The sequence below is a fragment of the Salmo trutta genome, chromosome 3 (assembly GCF_901001165.1).
Source record: "Salmo trutta chromosome 3, fSalTru1.1, whole genome shotgun sequence".
Taxonomy (NCBI): domain Eukaryota; kingdom Metazoa; phylum Chordata; class Actinopteri; order Salmoniformes; family Salmonidae; genus Salmo; species Salmo trutta.
In genome coordinates this window covers 9,156,871-9,178,379 of record NC_042959.1, presented here as the reverse complement: position 1 = coordinate 9,178,379, position 21,509 = coordinate 9,156,871, and the positions used below count along the sequence as shown (strand labels likewise).

The window sequence follows — 21,509 nt, the reverse complement described above, 5'->3', positions numbered from 1 at the left end:
TGCAGACACTGCCCATTACCCATGACATCATTCCCCGGCCCTAGCTGCGTTAGAAGATGGCTAACCGGCACAACAGAGACGAGGGGAAAGAGAGGGATGGAGGGAGGGGTATGGAATGAATAAAGGGGGGACGAACACACAAACTGGATGTGGCTATGCATGCTCTGAGAACACAGAGAGGACCAGACATGGCCAATGGTGTCGGCCCTGTTCCCATAGAGGGGCTCTGGGAAGAAAGAGTGGTGCAGAGTCCCCCTTTCCAATGTCTTCAAGCAGGGTAGTATGGGAAGTTAATCTCTCACATCAGGTCTCAACGTCCTTCAGGATCTCTTTAGACATGTCAGTCAGCTGGAGAGGAAAGGGGGCTTTTCATTTCCATGGTAAAGAGGATGGTGGAGAGTGGGGATACAGGAAAGGACACAGGTTTAAGAGAGAGAAATGGAAAGGAAGAAAGAGAGTGAGATGACATGTTACAGGCCCTCTCGTACAATAAATTAAGTATTTACAAAAGTTAAAGCCTTGTTAAACTGGTTATTCACACGTCACTTTCACCAAAGATAGTTGACTCTGCACAAATGTTTTATTTATTTTTTACCTTTAACTAGGCAAGTCAGTTAAGAACAAATTCTTATTTACAATGACAGCCTACACCGGCCAAACCCGGACGACACCCGAGTGGTGCAGTGGTCTTTTTATTTATTACAGAATAGAAAGTTTAACAAAGATGCCATGGTTATACATAGCTGTGTGTGATCGGATAATAATATACATCTAAGGTATAATAATAATAATAACAGGCTGTGCATTACAATCTTGCAGAGAGTTTACATCAGTGGTGTCAAACTCATTCCATGGAGGGCCTAGTGTCTGCAGGTTTTAGTTTTTTCCTTTCAATTAAGACCTAGACAACCACGTGTGGGGAGTTCCTTATTATTAGTGACCTTCATTCATCAATTAAGTAAAACGGAGGAGCAGGTCACTCGGCCTTCCGTGAAATGAGTTTGACACCTGTCCTTTACGTTCTCCAAATGTCTGTACAACGAATCAAAGATATGTGGCGACTGCCCCCTTTTGGTCGTGGTCCAAAAATGAAAGGTGCCTAAAGTCGGTGGTTCTCGTTTTGCCGAGGTGTGCACTGTCACTGCACATTACGTACTATTTAATTAGCTGTACATGGACACAACAATGATCAAACAGGGGGTATAGGGAAATGATGGATATGCATCCATTGTTTAATCATTGTGCAACGAGAAAGAGGTTGACCACAGGTGTGAATGGCCGTGCCCCGCCCTCCTACCCAGACAAGTGTAAATGATTTCTAGTTAGCCATCAAACACTCTTGTCATATGTATTTTTCGGTCTTTCGATCAATGTCATAACAACCCAGTGTTTCCATCTGCTAACTGCTTTGGTTTCTCTTCACTAACCTCTATTTTCAACCTTCAGAACGTCGCTCTTCAACTTGCCGCAGTGCACATGTTGGGAATGATGCACCACAAAAACACTCTGGATCCATCCGCGAAAAAATAATTATTTACAAAATGTTTGCATATACTCGTTTTTAAAACGTTGGGTGTATTCCCTTTGAATAATTAATGAATATTAATTACGCTCATTGGACCACACACTACCGCGCTCATTTTCTGTACAGTTTGTGGATTGATTATTTTTCGTTGGATCTATATTCTGGCAACAAACCAAAAAAAGTCCCTGGCTGAGGCTCATTCGCCATTTTATGGCTCGAGAGTCGCTTTGTTGAAGTCGAACCAGCGCTTCATGATTGTGAATTTGAAGGAAATTTAGAGCTAGGTTGATTGAATTTGAAAGACATTTAGAGCTAGGTTGATTGCGAGAAGTTATATCGGCAAGGACCGTAAATAACATAAGAACTAGCCAACTGTTAAATAGTGACATTCTTCTTGACTAGCTAGCGTTGACTCTGTGGTTAGCATAGCTAGGCTAACAGCTTTAGCAAGCAACGGCTCAAGAAACGTCGATCAATCGACGAATAAAATTCTCTTAATTTGATAATATCAAACTACAACACTGACGACCACCGTGCAAGACTCGAAGACCGAGGAGATGGCGAGCTCCGTGGGAAATGTGGCTGACAGCACAGGTAGAGCTTGCCCCAGTTAGCATTAGCTTCCTCGCTAGCATGACACGAGCCTATGCTAACATCTTGCAGAACCATTGTTTTTTTGTGCCAGCGTGTAACTAATCCAAATGTTGCGCCATCTTCAATTATAGCGTCAACTCAAATTGTATTGGTCACATACACATTTTTAGCAGATGGTATTGCAGGTGTAGCGAAGTGCTTGTGTTAGCTCCAACAGTGCAGTTGTTAGTATCTAAGTCACAACAATACACACATCTAAAATAATGGAATTAAGAAATATATAAATATTAGGACGAGTAATGTCAGATTGGCATTGACACTAGAATACAGTATAAATGAGATAAGTAAAGCTATATGTAAACATTATTTAAGTGACTAGTGTTCCATTATTAAAGTGGCCGGTGGTTCCATGTTTATAGGGGAGCAGCCTCTAAGGTACAGGGTTGAGTAGCCGGCTAGTGATGGCTATTTAACAGTCTGATGGCCTTGCGGTAGAAGCTGTTTTTCAGTCTCTCGGTCCCAGCTTTGACGCACCTGTACAGACTTCTCCTTCTGGATGATAGCGGGGTGAACAGGCTGTGGCTCGGGTGGATGGATGTCCTTGGTCTTTTTTGGCCTTCCTGTGACATCGGGTGCAGTAGGTGTCCAGGAGCACAGGCAGTGTGCCCCCGGTGATTCATTGGGCAGATCGTACCACCATCTGGAGAGCCCTGCGGTTGCGGACGGCGCAGTTGCTGTACCAGGCGGGGATACAGCCTGAAAGGGTACCCTCAATTTTACATCTGTAAACGTTTGAGGGTCTTCGGGACCAAGACGAAATTCTTCAGCCTCATGATGTTGAAGAGGTGCTTTTGTGCCGCCTTCACCTCACTGTCTGTGGGTGGGGCATTTCTGATTGTCAGTGACATGTACCCAGAGGAACTTAAAGCTTAACACCTCCACTGTGGTCCCGTCGATGTGGATAGGGGTGTGCGCCCTCTACTGTTTCCTGATGTTAGCCAGGTGTGGCTATGTAGCGATCTGTTGTGTAAACACACAAAATGGATTAGCTATGTAGATCAACCCCGCCAGACATGAAGACGGAAGTATGTTATTGTATTGGCTGACTTGAACATAATCCCGCAAAACAACATTCGTTTTATTTTCTTGATGTCTTCCCTAATATTTGATACAATGCAATTTAGCTAGCCAACGTTGATCCTGTGTGTTTTGACTGTGATTATGCTGGGTCTGTAGTGTTGGGTTTGTTTTCCCCTTTTAGGCATGCATCAAACGTTAGTTACCCAGATGTTGATGGGGTTGTATTTGTCCGCCATCTAACGTCCATTTGTAAACCATCACCTTACGTTTCATCCAGCTATGTACTTTGGTCCGTTTTCATTTCACCGCACAACATTGCGTTTTTCATACTATTTCATGTCAGACAGTTCTAACTAGCTCATGTTTAATACTTCTCTTCATGATAAGGGCGCTGATGACTAGCTAACTTTAGTTAAAACCCTAATAATTCACTTACTATGTTTCTTCAGCTCCTGTTATGCAGCTAACAGCAGCTAATCATCTAGCTAGTTGTCGTTCAAAGGAAGAATGACAGTTGAATTCTTGGGTTTATAAAACAGTAGCAATCTGGCCTATAGTCACACATTTTGTCTCTAAAACGTGACTCATACCCTGTGGTGATTGACAGTTAATCCCTACACAGCTTTTTCTATTCAACTATTGATTAATATACTTCAACAGTGCAATTATGTATCAACCAAAGGCATTTATCAATTCTAAATAGTCTGATTTATGATTTCTCCAGTACTTTTATCTCGTTTATTATTTTGTCTCTGTCCTCGTGTTCTTCCATCACCTCTAACGTGTTGTTTCCCCCCTCCTCGGGTTGTTGGGTGTTGGTGCTACAGAACCGACAAAACAACGTATGCTTTCCTTCCAAGGGTTGGCCGAGCTGGCGCACAGGGAGTACCAGTCGGGTGACTTTGAGGCTGCCGAGCGCCACTGTATGCAGCTGTGGAGGCAGGAGCCCGACAACACGGGCGTGCTGCTGCTACTCTCCTCCATCCACTTCCAGTGTCGCAGGCTCGACAGGTGAGGTGGGGGGGAAGAGTGAAAGACCTGGAGGTCAGGGGTCAGCTCACTGAAGTCAGTCTACATGGTCTGGAGAGAATACTGGGACTGCTGTGCTCTGGGGCTGTAATACACCGGCTGCCGACAGTTCATACTACTACGTCACATCTGTGGTGGTGTTGGGGAGTAACGAATGGCTGGCTGCACAGCTGGTCTGTCAGTGATCTCCCTACATGTTCTACTGACCTCCTCTTTTCCCACTCTGACATGACTCTTTACGGTGGTGGTGGTGGCTGTTTTCTCTTCCAGGTGTTCCAGGTGTTAGGTTTGATCTGTCTGTCTTTCCCAGGTGTCTTGGGTTGTTCCTCTGTCACTATGTATAATAAGCACAAGGAAGTTATTTGTGAAATTTGAAATAAATTTAGTTTGAACCCCATACACACACAACTATTCTAGTGTTCCCGCTATTTCACAGAACACAACACACCAGCTAGTGTGCTAAATGAGATCTCCCATTGACTGACTAAAGTACCACTATTGGACCACACAGCATCACATCTCTCCAACCCAGTACTACCACACACCCTACCAGCCTCGTGACCCCCTCCACTCCTCTGTCCCTCCAGGTCTGCCCACTTCAGCACCTTGGCCATCAAGCAGAACCCTATGCTCGCTGAGGCCTACTCCAACCTGGGCAACGTGTACAAGGAGCGCGGCCAGTTGCAGGAGGCTATAGAACACTACCGCCATGCCCTGCGGCTGAAACCAGACTTCATCGACGGGTACATCAACCTGGCAGCAGCCCTGGTGGCAGCAGGGGACATGGAGGGAGCCGTCCAGGCCTACGTCTCAGCCCTACAGTACAACCCTGTGAGTAGACCTTGGGCCCAATTCATGTACCTCATCATAAGCCAGTAGCCAGCACAAAACCCAATGTTTTGGTGTTCTGCCAAACCTTTACGCTGAACATGTCTTGCACCCCCCAAGCTACCCCAATCTGATATCTATTCTAGTATCCTACCCAGACATTTGATGATCGTTAGTAGATCTCAGACTGTAATATGTGTTAGTCAGTCTAGTAGTCCATTTCTGGTTTGGAGCTCTAATCTGTGTTTGTTTCCTGTCCCGCAGGATCTGTACTGTGTCCGCAGTGACCTGGGGAACTTGCTCAAAGCCCTCGGGCGTTTGGAAGAGGCTAAGGTATGTTCGAGGGGCTTGACACCAGCACAGCTTTTTGCTTATCTTTTGTTTGTTTAAAAATTTACTTTGTACTTTGATTTCTTTGTAAGATGTTTTGTTTGTCAGTTATATCCCCCCGCCCCCCTTTGAGCCCGATGGCCAAAGTTGCCCCCCCCCCCCTCCCTCCCCCCACGCAGACTCTTCACTCATTCACTTGAGTGTCATTTTTCTCTATCCCTGATGCCATCTAAGGCCCTTCTCTACCCCCCACTACGCCCTTGCTCTGGGCAGGCCCTACCCCCCCACTACGCCCTTGCTCTGGGCAGGCCCTACCCCCCCCCACTACGCCCTTGCTCTGGGCAGGCCCTACCCCCCCCACTGCCCCCTGGCTCTGGGCAGGCCCTACCCCCCCCACTGCCCCCTGGCTCTGGGCAGGCCCTACGTACACCCTGGCTCTGGGCAGGCCCTACCCCCCCACTGCCCCCTGGCTCTGGGCAGGCCCTACCCCCCCACTGCCCCCTGGCTCTGGGCAGGCCCTACCCCCCCCCCCCCCACTACGCCCTTGCTCTGGGCAGGCCCTACCCCCCCACTGCCCCCTGGCTCTGGGCAGGCCCTACCCCCCCCCACTGCCCCCTGGCTCTGGGCAGGCCCTACGTACACCCTGGCTCTGGGCAGGCCCTACCCCCCCACTGCCCCCTGGCTCTGGGCAGGCCCTACCCCCCCACTGCCCCCTGGCTCTGGGCAGGCCCTACCCCCCCACTGCCCCCTGGCTCTGGGCAGGCCCTACCCCCCCCACTACGCCCTTGCTCTGGGCAGGCCCTACGTACGCCCTGGCTCTGGTCCTACCCCCCCACTTCCCCCTGGCTCTGGGCAGGCCCTACCCCCCACTGCCCCCTGGCTCTGGGCAGGCCCCATACCCCCCCACTACACCCTGGCTATGGGCGGGCCCCATACCCCCCCCACTACACCCTGGCTCTGGGCGGGGCCCATACCCTCCCACTACACCCTGGCTGTGGGTGGGCCCCATACCCCCCCCACTACACCCTGTCTCTGGGCGGGCCCTACACCCCCCCACTGCCCCCTGGCTCTGTGCGGGCCCCATACCCCCCCCACTACACCCTGGCTGTGGGCGGGCCCCATACCCCCCACTACACCCTGGCTCTGGGCGGGCCCCATACCCCCCACTGCCCCCTGGCTCTGGGCAGGCCCTACACCCCCCCACTGCCCCCTGGCTCTGGGCGGGCCCCATACCCCCTACTACACCCTGGCTCTGGGCGGGCCCCATACCCGTCCTTCCCCAGATTCGCTAATAATGTTGCTTTATTTTGAAGGGAGAGGGGGGCATTTTCTACACCCCCAACCCATTAAACCCTCCTTTTCTTTCTATTATGGATTTTTGAGACGGCTTTATACTTTTTTTCTTTGAGCCTAGGTAGAATAGTCATCTTCATTCTCACTCCACCTGCACACAATCCCCCTGCTCTCTCTCTTTAGTCCCACAATGCTCTTCTCGTTGACCTCTCCACCTCCGGTCAGCACCCCTCCCTTCACAGGAAGAAAGGCTGGGCTTTTCAAATTGGTAGCAGTAATTATGGTTCTGATATGGATATTTTATAAACTCGTAAAACAATAAAAAAATAAACAAAGGTGTTTTTGGAGGGATAATGCTGGCTCGGTCTTGGAAGGATAAATGAACTGATGAAGTTAGTTCATCTCTTTGCAATGCAAAAGATAGGATGGCCTCTAACCAAACCACATCACTCCAGTTATTTAACAACAAATGGACCACCCCACCACCCAATCCAGTTGTACCACTACCCCCTACCCATGCAGATTTGCTAGTCGTCTTGTATCTTATGGGGTGCTCTCTGACCCCTTTATCTACTCTTAAGCCATTTTATGTCTATCCATCTCCCTGATATATCTATACCTTCCCTGGGTTGGGTGAAAGCTGGAGTTGACATCTTGCTAGGTGACCTGGTGCCAGGCCATCTTATTTGGTGCCAGAAGGGGGAGGAGCTCCAGAGAGCTGCCAGCTCATCGCCGGGCCAGCCCCCCTGCACTGTTGCTCCTTCCCCCCGCGCGCTCGCTAGGGCTGGTGGAGTGTGCGCGCTAAGAGCTGCCTTCCTGACACACTAGCTACGCCCCAAGCTGACAGCTTCCTGCTGTCTTAGAGTGGGTGAATAGAATAGTCAGGACTGTACCACGTTTTCATACTCTGTCACACACACACCCCTCCTTACAAGAGCCCAGTACGATCCGATGCTGCGTCAGGCAGACAGCTCACAAACTGCACTCCGCCACCCGCGTTCAGTTGGCTTGGTTAGAGAGAAACACGCATGCGCAGCAACCAGCGCTGACCTCTTTATTTCAGAGCTACCTATGGAGGCTTCTAGATGCCCAAACATTACACACCGAGGCTTTTCTTCTCACTCCCCATTGGCCAGGATTCAAGCACAACAGGACAAAGAAAAAGCCAAGCATTTAAAAAAAAAACAAATAACCTTTTTGAAGAAGAGGTTGAAGGAAAGCGTATGCTATGACATATTATTCCCAAAGAAATGTGATCAGTTCATTTGATGAAGATCAAGCTAGTTATCCTCCCTCCTTTCGCCTAGCTTGGCCATACTATTAATATTATGAAACACATTATCAAAGCCTTTCTTCCCTCCTGCCCCCCCCCTCCCCTCCTGAAACATCCATTGTTTTTCTTAGAAAATACGATAAACGTTGCATGAGTGTAAACAGCAGGTTGTCTTTTGTAGTGCTTTTTTTTAAGGACGTTTTAATTACTTTCCATGTGAGAATTAAAAAAATAATTGTGTATTGTTTTGCGAACTTTTACTAACGCTCTTGTTTTATTTTGTCTCTTGGTTTTTTTTCCACGACTGATGATGTTATTTAGAAGGTTGTTTCAGGTGGGTGATGACATTACTCCTGCTACCGTACCCTAGGTGCCCTGGCTGAAACATGGATCACTAGGGCAGCATCAGTCCTCAACCACCGGCTGCTGAGGTTGCCGCCCGCCCCTCTGACAAACAATATGGTAACGGGTTTGTAACTGCCAGCAAGAGAGAAACCATGAACTACTACGTTATGCCTGAGCAAGAAGCTCCTCTGTCTTGTGGCTTACTCTGAAGAGCAGAGAAACAAAACAAGAAAAGTTAAACAAACAAAAACAAAACAAAAAGAAGTACAGTAAGCATTCCTTTTTTAAATGTCTTAAATTACCATGACGGCCAAAACGTATATATCAGTAAATAAAATAAAAACATTGCAAAAATGGAATCAATTAGCGGGGAAAAATATAAAATCCTGAGTAAGAACCCTCTAACTTGTTGTTCTGTTGATTTAGTTTTTTTCCTTCTTGGTTTTGGAGTTGCAGCGCTGTGCAGGTGATGCAGACTGCGCTGTGAGTGTGCAGTAACGCAGGGGCTGCGCAGCGAACAAGGCAACCAAGGCCAAAAGCGTCAGGCACAAAGCTCCCCTCCCCCTCCTCCCCCCCGGCCTGCTGGGTACAGACCCCCCCTCCCCCCGACGCCCTCTGTCAGCCTGGCACCCAGCGTACCCCTAGCCTCCCAACAGGACACCATTGGCTTGCTTAAACAACTCCTCTATTTCCCCATTGCCCTGCAGAACAGCCCCTGGGCTCTGGTGGTAGATCAACTCTCCTATCCTCTTAGGGCATCAGACACTTGGCCGTCTTGATGCCCCTTAACTTCCAGAACTCCCCTTCTCTATATTCCCCCTCTATCTAACCATCCAACCAGCCGCTTGGCTGCGGTCTCCACATCCTCTAACCCCAACCCCGTCCCCTGCCACTCGTTGGTCCTGAAAGGCATTGTGGGTACAGAGAGTGTGGCAGTCTAGGTAAGCAGGGCGTCTCCCGGGGCTCAGGGTCTGCAGCCAGTCCGCAACGCGGCCGGGTTCAGCGAGCGCAGCGGCGGCAAACATCGACCTCTTGTTGCTAAGCAGCAGCACGGTCGGCAGTGGCGGTGTGCGTGGTGACGTGATTGTAGCCAAACACACACCTAGGACATGCCCCGCCCACGTAGCTTTTTGTGCGCACGCATTACAGGGACCTCCACCTGCACGCAGCACCCGCCATTCAAGGTTGTGAGATACCGCTAGTTAATATAGTCAGCTATCAAATAGACTGCAACTGACATAGAAGTTACTGGTTGTGTTATGAATTTCAATATCATTTAGGTATTTTCCTTCATGTTAGCGGCTTATTATCGGCTGTACATTACATAGTAAAGCAGAAAAGGCTAGTCAACGTTTCTGTTCCTCATCTTGTGAGAAAGAGACCATGATAACTGCAGAATGTCGGTCTGCGTGTGGGTGCTGGTTGGATCTGCGCAGCGTAGGAATAAGCAAGGCAGCTTAGCGCCGCAGATTTCAGCGCAGGCGAGTCCATGCTGCACACTCACTTTTTGCTTTAGTTGATAACGGTCACTAATTATTTTTCCTATATCCCTTTTTGTTTTTCTTCCTGTTTTATTCTCTTCATATCTTTATTTTACAACCTTTCCTCCTACCACCTCTATCACTACTCCCCTCTTCTTTTCCTCTACCACTACTCTTCCTCTCTTCCTCTGGTTTTGATTGTTAACCCATTGAAGGCGTGTTACCTGAAGGCTATTGAGACTCAGCCCAACTTTGCGGTGGCTTGGAGCAACCTGGGTTGTGTGTTCAACGCCCAGGGAGAGATATGGTTGGCCATACACCACTTTGAGAAGGTAAGACTTTTCTACAGAGCCGATGATGTAAAAACAAAAGACAGACCAGGATAGTCTACTCTGACTGACTAAGGGTTCATATCTGGGCTGAAACGTTTGATAATTCACCAACATTGCTATTCATGTCTGAGAACTTTTTAAGTACAGTCCTAGTAGAGTGTACACCAATGAACAGGGAAAGTTCGGTAAAGGGGATTTTTGGCTGAACAAAATAAAAGACCAGTGCTGGATATATTCAGTCACAAATCAATCTGGTTTAATACAAGTTGCAACAGGAGCAGAGGAAATGTCTAACTTGGCCTTCGACCAGAGATGCCCCCTATCCTAATTATACAGAACCACTAAGCCAAAACAAGGTCTGCTGCCATCTACACAATCAGTGTTCCACAGAATAGAACAACAATCAGTGTCCTTGGACCTGCAGTCTGGCGTCAGGCCCTATCAACAGATATGAGTAACATCCAGAATTGCATCTAGTGACCAACCCATGACATAAATGGAACACTTGAAATCATGTGGATTACATAATGGGAACATGTATAAATATGCAAAGCATTGTGTTAATTACGCTTAACTGATTATTAACTTAAATAGTCCACATTACAACTGGTGTTTGGAAGAAATGTTTAACACACTTCTACTACAGTCTATCCTGTTCGTTGTGTATGATGTATGGATTTATGGGTATTTGTCAGGCTGTGACTCTGGATCCCAACTTCCTGGATGCATACATCAACTTGGGCAACGTTCTGAAAGAGGCTCGCATCTTTGACAGGTCAGTGACTGTTCCCATGGTATAACCAGTTAAACCTGAAGACACTCCCTTGTTCATGTCATTTTATAATTCTAATCATCCTAATTTCACCTGGTGAGTCCTAGGCTAATAATAGGGGCTGTGATCCAAACAGCACCCTGTTCCCTGTGTAGTGCACTAATCTTGACCAGGGCCCATAGGCTCCAGTCAAAAATTGCACTATATAAGGAATAGGGTGCCGTTTGGGACGTAGCCTAGGTATGACGCTCTGACGCCTTGTAATTACATTTGAAGAAAGTCAAACACAGAGAATCATGCATATGAAAGTAGCAGCAGTATTAGCAGCAGTACGCGAACCCAATGTTTCTGCTGCGAGTAGAGCGTATGTCGAGCCTTGGTGCTGGTTTGTATGGGTAGTATAGTCTCTTGTCGGTAAGTGTGTGTGTGTATATCTATAGATATATATTATTTTGTAAAATATAGATATATATAATTTTTTTAAAATATAAATAGATGGATGGATAGTATAAATTGTACGTAATCTGACTTTCTGTCGTTTTTATTTAAAGCTGCAATATGTAACTCTGGGCGACCTGACCATGTTCACACAGAAATGTGAGTTATAGATCTGTCATTCTCATTGAAAGCAAGTCTAAGAAGCGGTAGATCTACAGTGGCTTGTGGAAGTATTCACCCCCTTGGCATTTTTCCTATTTTGTTGCCTTACAACCTGGAATTAAAATAGATTTTTTGCAGGGTTTGTATCATTTGATTTACACAACATGCCTACCACTTTGAAGATGCAAAATATTTTTTCTTGTGAAAGAAGACAAAACAGAACTTGAACGTGAATAACTGTTCACCACCCCAGGTCAATTTTATTCTTTTTTCACCTTTATTTTACCAGGCAGGCTAGTTGAGAACAAGTTCTCATTTACAACTGTGACCTGGCCAAGATAAAGCAAAGCAATGCGAAACAAACAACACAGTTACACATGGAATAAACAAACGTACAGTCAATAACACAATAGAAAAAAAGAGTATATACAGTGTGTGCAAGTGGCGTGAGGAGGTAAGGCAATAAATAGGCCATAGTAGCAAGTAATTACAATTTAGCAAATTAACACTGGAGTGATAGATGAGCAGATGATGATGTGCAAGTAGAAATACTGGTGTGCAAAAGAGCAGAAAAGTAAATAAAAACAATATGGGGATGAGGTAGGTAGATTGGATGGGCTATTTACAGATGGGCTATGTACAGCTGCAGCGATCGGATAGCTGATGTTTAAAGTTAGTGAGGGAAATTTTAGTCTCCAGCTTCAGCGATTTTTGCAATTCATTCCAGTCATTGGCAGCAGAGAACTGGAAGGAAAGGTGGCCAAAGGAGATGTTGGCTTTGTGGATGACCAGTGAGATATACCTGCTGGAGCGCGTGCTACGGATGGGTGTTATCGTGACCAGTGAGCTAAGGCGGAGCTTTATCTAGCAAAGACTTATAGATGACCTGGATCCAGTAGGTCTGGCGATGACTATGTAGCGAGGGCCAGCCGATTTGGAGCATACATGTCGCAGTGGTGGGTGGTATATGGGGCTTTGGTGACAAAACGGATGGCACTGTGATAGACTGCATCCAGTTTGCTGAGTAGAGAGTTGGAGGCTATTTTGTAAATGACATCGCCAAAGTTTGTAGAGCCACCTTTTGCAGCAATTACAGCTGCAAGTCTCTTGGGGTGTGTCTCTATATGCTTGGCACATCTAGCCACTGGGATTTCTGCCCATTCTTCAAGGCAAAACTGCTCCAGCTCCTTCAAGTTGGATGGGTTCCGCTGGTGTACAGCAGTCTTTAAGTCATACCACAAATTCTCAATTGGATTGAGGTTTGGGCTTTGACTAGGCCATTCAAAGACATTTAAATGTTTCCCCTTAAACCACTCAAGTGTTGCTTTAGCAGTATGCTTAGGGTCATTGTCCTGCTGGAAGGTGAACCTCCATCCCAGGACTGAAACAAGACTGAAACAAGTTTCCCTTAAGAATTTCCCAGTATTTAGCGCCATCCATTATTCCTTCAATTCTGACCAGTTTCCCAGTCCCTGCTGATGAAAAACATCCCCACAGCATGATGATGCTGCCACCATGCTTCACTGTGGGGATGATATTCTTGGGGTGATGAGAGGTGTTGGGTTTCGCCAGACATAGCGTTATCCATGATGGCCAAAAAGCTCAATTTTAGTCTCTTCTAACAAGAGTACCTTCTTCCATATGTTTGGGGAGTCTCCCACATGCCTTTTGGCGAACACCAAGGGTTTGCTTATTTTTTTCTGGCCAGTCTTCCGTAAAGCCCAGCTCTGTGGAGTGTACGGCTTAAAGTGGTCCTATGGACAGATACTCCAATCTCCGCTGTGGAGCTTTGCAGCTCCTTCAGGGTTATCTTTGGTCTCTTTGTTGCCTCTTATTAATGCCCTCCTTGCCTGGTCCGTGAGTTTTAGTGGGCGGCCCTCTCTTGGCAGGTTTGTTGTGGTGCCGTATTCTTTCCATTTTTTTAAATAATGGATTTAATGGTGCTCCGTGAGATGTTCAAAGTTTCTGATATATTCTTTCGAGCCCAACCCTGATCTGTACTTCTCAACAACTTTGTTCCTGGCCTGTTTGGAGAGCTCCTTGGTCTTCATGGTGCCGCTTGCTTGGTTGTGCTCCTTGCTGAGTGGTGTTGCAGACTATGGGGCCTTTCAGAACAGGTGTATAAACTCAGCAAAAAAAAGAAACGTCCCTTTTTCAGGACCCTGTCTTTCAAAGATCATTCGTAAAAATCCAAACAACTTCACAGATCTCCATTGTAAAGGGTTTGAACACTGTTTCCCATGCTTGTTCAATGAACCATAAATAATTAATGAACATGCACCTGTGGAACGGTCATTAGGACACTAACAGCTTACAGACGGTAGGCAATTAGGTCACAGTTATGAAAACTTAGGACACTAAAGAGGCCTTTCTACTGACTCTGAAAAACACCAAAAGAAAAATGTCCAGGGTCCCTGCTCAGCTGCGTGAACGTGCAAGGAGGCATGAGGACTGCAGATGTGGCCAGGGCAATATATTGCAATGTCCGTACTGTGAGACGCCTAAGACAGCCCTGCAGGGAGACAGGACGGACAGCTGATGGTCCTTGCAGTGGCAGACCATGTAGAACAACACCTGCACAGCATCGGTACATCCGAACATCACACCTGCGGGACAGGTACAGGATGGCAACAACTGCCTGAGTTGCACCAGGAACGCACAATCCCTCCATCAGTGCTCAAACTGTCCGCAATAGGCTGAGAGAGGCTGGACTGAGGGCTTGTAGGCCTGTTGTAAGGCAGGTCCTCGCCAGACATCACCGGCAACAACGTCACCTATGGGCACAAACCCACCATCGCTGGACCAGACAGGACTGGCAAAAACGAGTTGACGAGTTGTGGTTTTGTCTCACCAGGGGTGATGGTCGGATTCGCGTTTATCGTTGAAGGAATGAGCGTGACACCGAGGCCTGTACTCTGGAGCGGGATCGATTTGGAGGTGGAGGGACCGTCATGGTCTGGGGTGGTGTGTCATAGCATCATCGGACTGAGCTTGTTGTCATTGCAGGGTATCTCAACGCTGTGCGCTACAGGGAAGACATCCTCCTCCCTCATGTGGTACCCTTCCTGCAGGCTCATCCTGACATGACCCTCCAGCATGATAATGCCACCAGCCATACTGAGTGTGCAGAGACAGTGCAAAATATAAGAAAGTCAGTACCATTGACAGCTGCAGAAGCAGAAAGAACAGTCTATGGCTTGAGTGGTTGGCGTCTTTTAAAGATTTTCCAGGCCTTGCTTTCACAACGCCTGATTATAGGGTTCCTGGATGGCAGGGAGTTTGGCCCTAGTGATGTACTGGGCTGTCCGCACCTCCCTCTAGCGGCATGCGATCAAGGGCGGTGCTATTGCCATACCACGTAGTGATGCAGCCAGTCAAGATGCTCTCAATGGTGCAGCTGTAGCACTTTTTGAGGGCCCGTGCCAAACTCTTTCAACCTCTTGATGTGGAAGAGGTGTTGTCGCGCCGTCTTCACGACTTGCGTGTGTGGGGACCATTTTTTTGGGACGCCGCGAAACTTGAAGCTCTCGACCTGCTCCACTGCAACCCTGTTGGTGTGGATTGGGGCGCGCTCACAGTGAATATACCTGCCAGTTCTGCGCATGCTCTGAGAACGCGCCCTGGAGTACCATCGGGCCTTGTGGGTATTGATCTAATATTAAAGACTATTCACGTCTGCCTCAGAGCGAGATTACCCAGTCTTCTGGGTCAGTGGCGGTTCTCACACCCGGCACAATGTTATTGTCAAAGCGTGCATAAAATGCATTGAGTTCGTCTGGTGGAGGCGTATCGTTTCGCAGATCACGGCTGAGTCTTACTTTGTAATCCGTAATGGACTGTAGTCCTTGTCACATGGGGGCTTCGGCACCTGTGTAATATGATTCCACCTTATTCCTATTGTCCTTTTGCCCGTTTGATGACTCTACGGAGGTCATAGCGGGACTTCTTGTACTTGTTCCTGTTCTCAGGCGTAGCCTCATGGTTGTCTGCGATAACCCTGTGGTCGTTTTAGTTTAGCGCCAACCTCTGTGTTTAATCCAGGGCTTTTGATTAGTGAAGCAGCGAGCCTTAACTGTGGGGACAACATTGCCGATGCATTTCCTAATGAAGCCAGTGACTGAGTTGGTTAGCTCGCCGACATTATCGGGGAAGCCCCGAAACAACATATTCCAATCAGCGCAAGCAAAGCAGTCCTATAGCATAGTCTCTGCTGATTCTGGAGACCATTTCTCAACTGAACAAGTTACTGGTACCGTAATATCCGGACTATAAGCCGCTACTTTTTTCCCAGGCTTTGAACCTCGCGGCATAAACAATGACGTGGCTAATATATGGATTTTTCCCGCTTTCAAATTAAAAAAAAAAAAAACACTTTCTGTGACGTGCTCAGTTTTTTGGCGGCATGAAGCTTTCATTAGACCAATGAAATTGCCGAACGGGTTAAGGTCAAACAACTTTTTTGTTTACTGTTTAGATTAAATCGAGCGCTCTCAAACTTCCCATCATTCTGATTACGGTAGTCATTTTGTCACCCTCATCATGGCAAAGACACGGAGAAATGCATATGATGCAGCTTTCAAGTTGAAGGCGATTGATCTGGCTGTTGGAAAAGGAAATAGAGCTGCTGCACGGGAGCTTGGTCTGGAGCAATGACTTTCTTGGTAGGCTACTGTTTACTGCTAATTTTGTATTTTTTGTTACAAGCCGTGTTTCGTTAAAGCCTGTGTAAAGTTAATTTGTTTCAATGTACCGGTAGGCACCTGCGGCTTATAGACATGTGCGGCTTATTTATGTTGAAAATAATAATTGTTAAAAAATTCAGCGGGTGCGGCTTATATTCAGGTGCGCTCAATAGTCAGGAAATTACGGTAATTTACTGTTTAGAGCTTCTGCTTGTCAACAGGAAGCAGGACTATGGAGTCACGATCTGATTTGGCGGATGAGGGAGTGCCTTGTATGCTTGCTTGTGAGTAGAATGACAGTGGTCTAGGCCTTTATTGCCCCTAGTGGTGAGGAAGACCTTGATGGAAGTTGGATATCGCGTATCTTAATGATGCAGAATTAAAATTGACGGCAACCAGAAAACCAGCCTCTGGATGTAAGTTTTCCTTCTTGGTTATAGCCTCTTAGTTATCCTCAGGTGGAATGTTTACAACAGTCACGATGACAACTGAAAACTCACTCGTGAGGTAAAAGGTTGGCATATTACCGTTTATTCCAAGACTGGTGAACAATGGGTCGTGCTTCCACCATGCTCGAGTCAGCACACCAGTTGTTATTGTTGATGAAGAGGGGAGGGGATGGATCTTTTCCGAGAGCCATGATTCAAAAGAGCAGAGAATATTGCAGTTTCTAGAGTCCCGTTGGTAGCAAATCCGCGATCAAAGGTCATCTATCCCTCTTATCAAGTGACTAGTAGAATTGAGGGAAAGGGTGGCTGGTTCTCCTGTCGCCTTAACTTCTCTAGGGTAGGGGGCAGCATTTGGAATTTTGGATGAAAGGCGTGCCCAAATTAAACTGCCTGCTACTTGAGCCCAGAAGGTAGGATATGCATATTATTAGTAGATTTTGATAGAAAACACTCTGAAGTTTCTAAAACTGTGTGAATGATGTCTGTGAGTATAACAGAACTCATATGGCAGGCAAAAACCTGAGAAAAATCCAACCAGGAAGTGTGGAAATCTGAGATTTGTAGTTTTTCAAGTCCTGGCCTATCCAGTATACAGTGATTTAGGGTTCATTTTGCATTCCCTAAGGCTTCCACTAGACGTCAACAGTCTTTTAGAACGTTGTTTGAGGCTTCTACAGTGAATCTTGAGCAAACAAGAGCTGCTGGAAGTTGATGACTCAGAAAATGACATGAGTTCAGTGGTGCGCGTTCATGTGAGTGTTAGCTGTGTTCCAGTTCATTTTTGAAGACATTAAAATCGTCCGGTTGGAATATTACTTAAGATTTATGTTAAAAACGCCCTAAAGATTGATGCTATACATCGTTTGACATGTTTCTACGAACGTAAATATAACTTTTTTTACTTTTGGTCGTGACATTTCGGCGCGCTTCCTGGATTTGGAGTAGTGGACTGAACGCACGAACAAAAAGGAGGTATTTGGACATAAATTATGGACTTTATCAAACAAAACAAACATTTATTGTGGACCTGGGATTCCTGGGAGTGCATTCTGATGAAGATCATCAAAGGTAAGTGAATATTTATAATGCTATTTATGATTTTATTTGACTCCAAAATGGCCGGTATCTGTATTGCTTGATGTTGTTGTCTGAGCGCAGTACTCAGATTATTGCAAAGTGTGCTTTTGCCGTGAAGCTTTTTTGAAATCTGACACAGCGGTTGCATTAAGAAGTTTATCTATAATTCTTTGAATAACAGTTTAATATTTTATCAACGTTTATGATGAGTATTTCTGTAAATTGATGTGCTCATTCACCGGAAGTTTTTGGAGGCAAAATATTTCGGAACATTACGGGCCAATGTAAAATGGGTTTTTTGGATATAAATATGAACTTTATCGAGCAAAACATACATGTATTGTGTAACATGAAGTCCTATGAGTGCCATCTGATGAAGATCATCAAAGGTTAGTGCTTAATTTTAGCTATATTTCTGGTTTTTGTGACGCCTCTCCTGCTTGGAAAATAGCTTGTGTGGTTTTTCTTGTTTCTGCGCTGTCCTAACATAATCTAACTTTATGCTTTCGCCGTAAAGCCTTTTTGAAATCGGACAATGTGGTTGGATTAACGAGAAGTGTATCTTTAAAATGGGATATAATAGTTGGATGTTTGAGAAATTTGAATTATGAGATTTTTGTTTTGAATTTGGTGCCCTGCTATTTCACGGGACACACTGTTGAATAGTGTGTCCCGCAGGTGGGACGGTAGCGTCCCACATACCCCAGACTGGTTAATCTCGGTAGTATCCCCTCTAGCCTCTACCCTCTAGCCTCTAACATCTGTTTCTTCTTGGTTTGCCCAAAAAATGGGTTGGAATTACAGGGCAGATGAGTTGAAGTGTAAGCTGGAATTGCGCTAACTGCCGATCTGATGTTAAAAAGTTATCGTTTTATAAGAAATCATAGCGGATACGTAATTATTTTTTATTTTTTTGTAACTTATTCAAAATGGCAAAGTTGGGTGGTGGCCACCCAGTACACCGCCATCTTAACAAATGCTTATTTTACAAGAGAAACCTGACGAGAAGCTACAGCTCAGTAGCACTAGTACCACTCTACTCTCCTCTACACATCACTAGTACCACTCTACTCTCCTCTACACATCACTAGTACCGCTCTACTCTCCTCTACACATCACTAGTACCACTCTACTCTCCTCTACACATCACTAGTACCACTCTACTCTCCTCTACACATCACTAGTACCACTCTACTCTCCTCTCCTCTACACATCACTAGTACCACTCTCCTCTCCTCTACACATCACTAGTACCACTCTACTCTCCTCTACACATCACTAGTACCACTCTACTCTCCTCTACACATCACTAGTACCACTCTACTCTCCTCTCCTCTACACATCACTAGTACCACTCTACTCTCCTCTCCTCTACACATCACTAGTACCACTCTACTCTCCTCTCCTCTACACATCACTAGTACCGCTCTACTCTCCTCTACACATCACTAGTACCGCTCTACTCTCCTCTCCACATCACTAGTACCGCTCTACTCTCCTCTCCACATCACTAGTACCGCTCTACTCTCCTCTCCACATCACTAGTACCGCTCTACTCTCCTCTCCACATCACTAGTACCACTCTACTCTCCTCTCCACATCACTAGTACCACTCTACTCTCCTCTCCACATCACTAGTACCACTCTACTCTCCTCTCCACATCACTAGTACCACTCTACTCTCCTCTCCACATCACTAGTACCACTCTACTCTCCTCTACACATCACTAGTACCACTCTACTCTCCTCTCCTCTACACATCAATAGTACCACTCTACTCTACTCTCCTCTCCACATCACTAGTACCACTCTACTCTACTCTCCTCTCCTCTACACATCACTAGTACCACTCTACTCTCCTCTCCTCTACACATCACTAGTACCACTCTACTCTCCTCTCCTCTACACATCACTAGTACCACTCTACTCTCCTCTCCTCTACACATCACTAGTACCGCTCTACTCTCCTCTACACATCACTAGTACCACTCTACTCTCCTCTACACATCACTAGTACCACTCTCCTCTCCTCTACACATCACTAGTACCACTCTACTCTCCTCTACACATCACTAGTACCGCTCTACTCTACTCTCCTCTACACATCACTAGTACCACTCTACTCTACTCTCCTCTACACATCACTAGTACCACTCTACTCTACTCTCCTCTACACATCACTAGTACCACTCTACTCTACTCTCCTCTACACATCACTAGTACCGCTCTACTCTCTCCTCCTCTACACATCACTAGTACCACTCTACTCTCCTCTACACATCACTAGTACCACTCTACTCTCCTCTCCACATCACTAGTACCACTCTACTCTCCTCTCCTCTACACATCACTAGTACCACTCTACTCTACTCTCCTCTACACATCAGTAGTACCACTCCTCTACTCTACACATCAATAGTACCACTCTACTCTCCTCTCCTCTCCTCTACACATCAATAGTACCACTCTACTCTACTCTCCTCTACACATCAATAGTACCACTCTACTCTACTCTCCTCTCCTCTACACATCAATAGTACCACTCTACTCTACTCTCCTCTCCTCTACACATCACTAGTACCACTCTACTCTACTCTCCTCTACACATCACTAGTACCACTCTACTCTCCTCTCCTCTACACATCACTAGTACCACTCTACTCTCCTCTCCTCTACACATCACTAGTACCACTCTACTCTCCTCTACACATCACTAGTACCGCTCTACTCTCCTCTACACATCACTAGTACCACTCTACTCTCCTCTACACATCACTAGTACCACTCTACTCTCCTCTACACATCACTAGTACCGCTCTACTCTCCTCTCCTCTACACATCACTAGTACCACTCTACTCTCCTCTACACATCACTAGTACCGCTCTACTCTCCTCTACACATCACTAGTACCACTCTACTCTCCTCTACACATCACTAGTACCACTCTACTCTCCTCTCCTCTACACATCACTAGTACCACTCTACTCTCCTCTCCTCTACACATCACTAGTACCACTCTACTCTCCTCTACACATCACTAGTACCGCTCTCCTCTCCTCTACACATCACTAGTACCACTACTCTCCTCTCCTCTACACATCACTAGTACCACTCTACTCTACTCTCCTCTACACATCAATAGTACCACTCTACTCTCCTCTCCTCTACACATCACTAGTACCACTACTCTCCTCTCCTCTACACATCACTAGTACCACTACTCTCCTCTACACATCACTAGTACCACTCTACTCTCCTCTCCTCTACACATCACTAGTACCACTCTACTCTCCTCTCCTCTACACATCACTAGTACCACTCTACTCTCCTCTCCTCTACACATCACTAGTACCGCTCTACTCTCCTCTCCTCTACACATCACTAGTACCGCTCTACTCTCCTCTCCTCTACACATCACTAGTACCACTCTACTCTCCTCTACACATCACTAGTACCACTCTACTCTCCTCTACACATCACTAGTACCACTCTACTCTCCTCTACACATCACTAGTACCACTCTACTCTCCTCTCCTCTACACATCACTAGTACCACTCTACTCTCCTCTCCTCTACACATCACTAGTACCACTCTACTCTCCTCTCCTCTACACATCACTAGTACCACTCTACTCTCCTCTCCTCTACACATCACTAGTACCACTCTACTCTCCTCTCCTCTACACATCACTAGTACCACTCTACTCTCCTCTCCTCTACACATCACTAGTACCACTCTACTCTCCTCTCCTCTACACATCACTAGTACCACTCTACTCTCCTCTCCTCTACACATCACTAGTACCGCTCTCCTCTCC

The 21,509-nt window shown here is 46.4% G+C and overlaps 1 protein-coding gene across 6 annotated transcripts in view; it reads left to right on the top strand.

The window, feature by feature from the left end:
- The first annotated feature begins 1,720 nt into the window (after positions 1-1,720).
- Positions 1,721-21,509, top strand: part of LOC115167776 (UDP-N-acetylglucosamine--peptide N-acetylglucosaminyltransferase 110 kDa subunit) — a 43,412-nt gene continuing 23,623 nt past the window's right edge. For 4 of the 6 annotated variants that reach the window (XM_029722412.1, XM_029722393.1, XM_029722402.1 and 1 more), the window contains exons 1-6: positions 1,721-2,119; positions 4,027-4,210; positions 4,816-5,059; positions 5,321-5,389; positions 9,994-10,110; positions 10,806-10,885. In XM_029722412.1, coding sequence (XP_029578272.1) covers positions 2,083-2,119; positions 4,027-4,210; positions 4,816-5,059; positions 5,321-5,389; positions 9,994-10,110; positions 10,806-10,885 — 731 coding nt within the window. In that variant the 5' untranslated portion in view covers positions 1,721-2,082. The remainder of the gene's footprint in view (positions 2,120-4,026; positions 4,211-4,815; positions 5,060-5,320; positions 5,390-9,993; positions 10,111-10,805; positions 10,886-21,509) is intronic. The other 2 variants (XM_029722422.1, XM_029722429.1) reach the window with 2 other exon arrangements.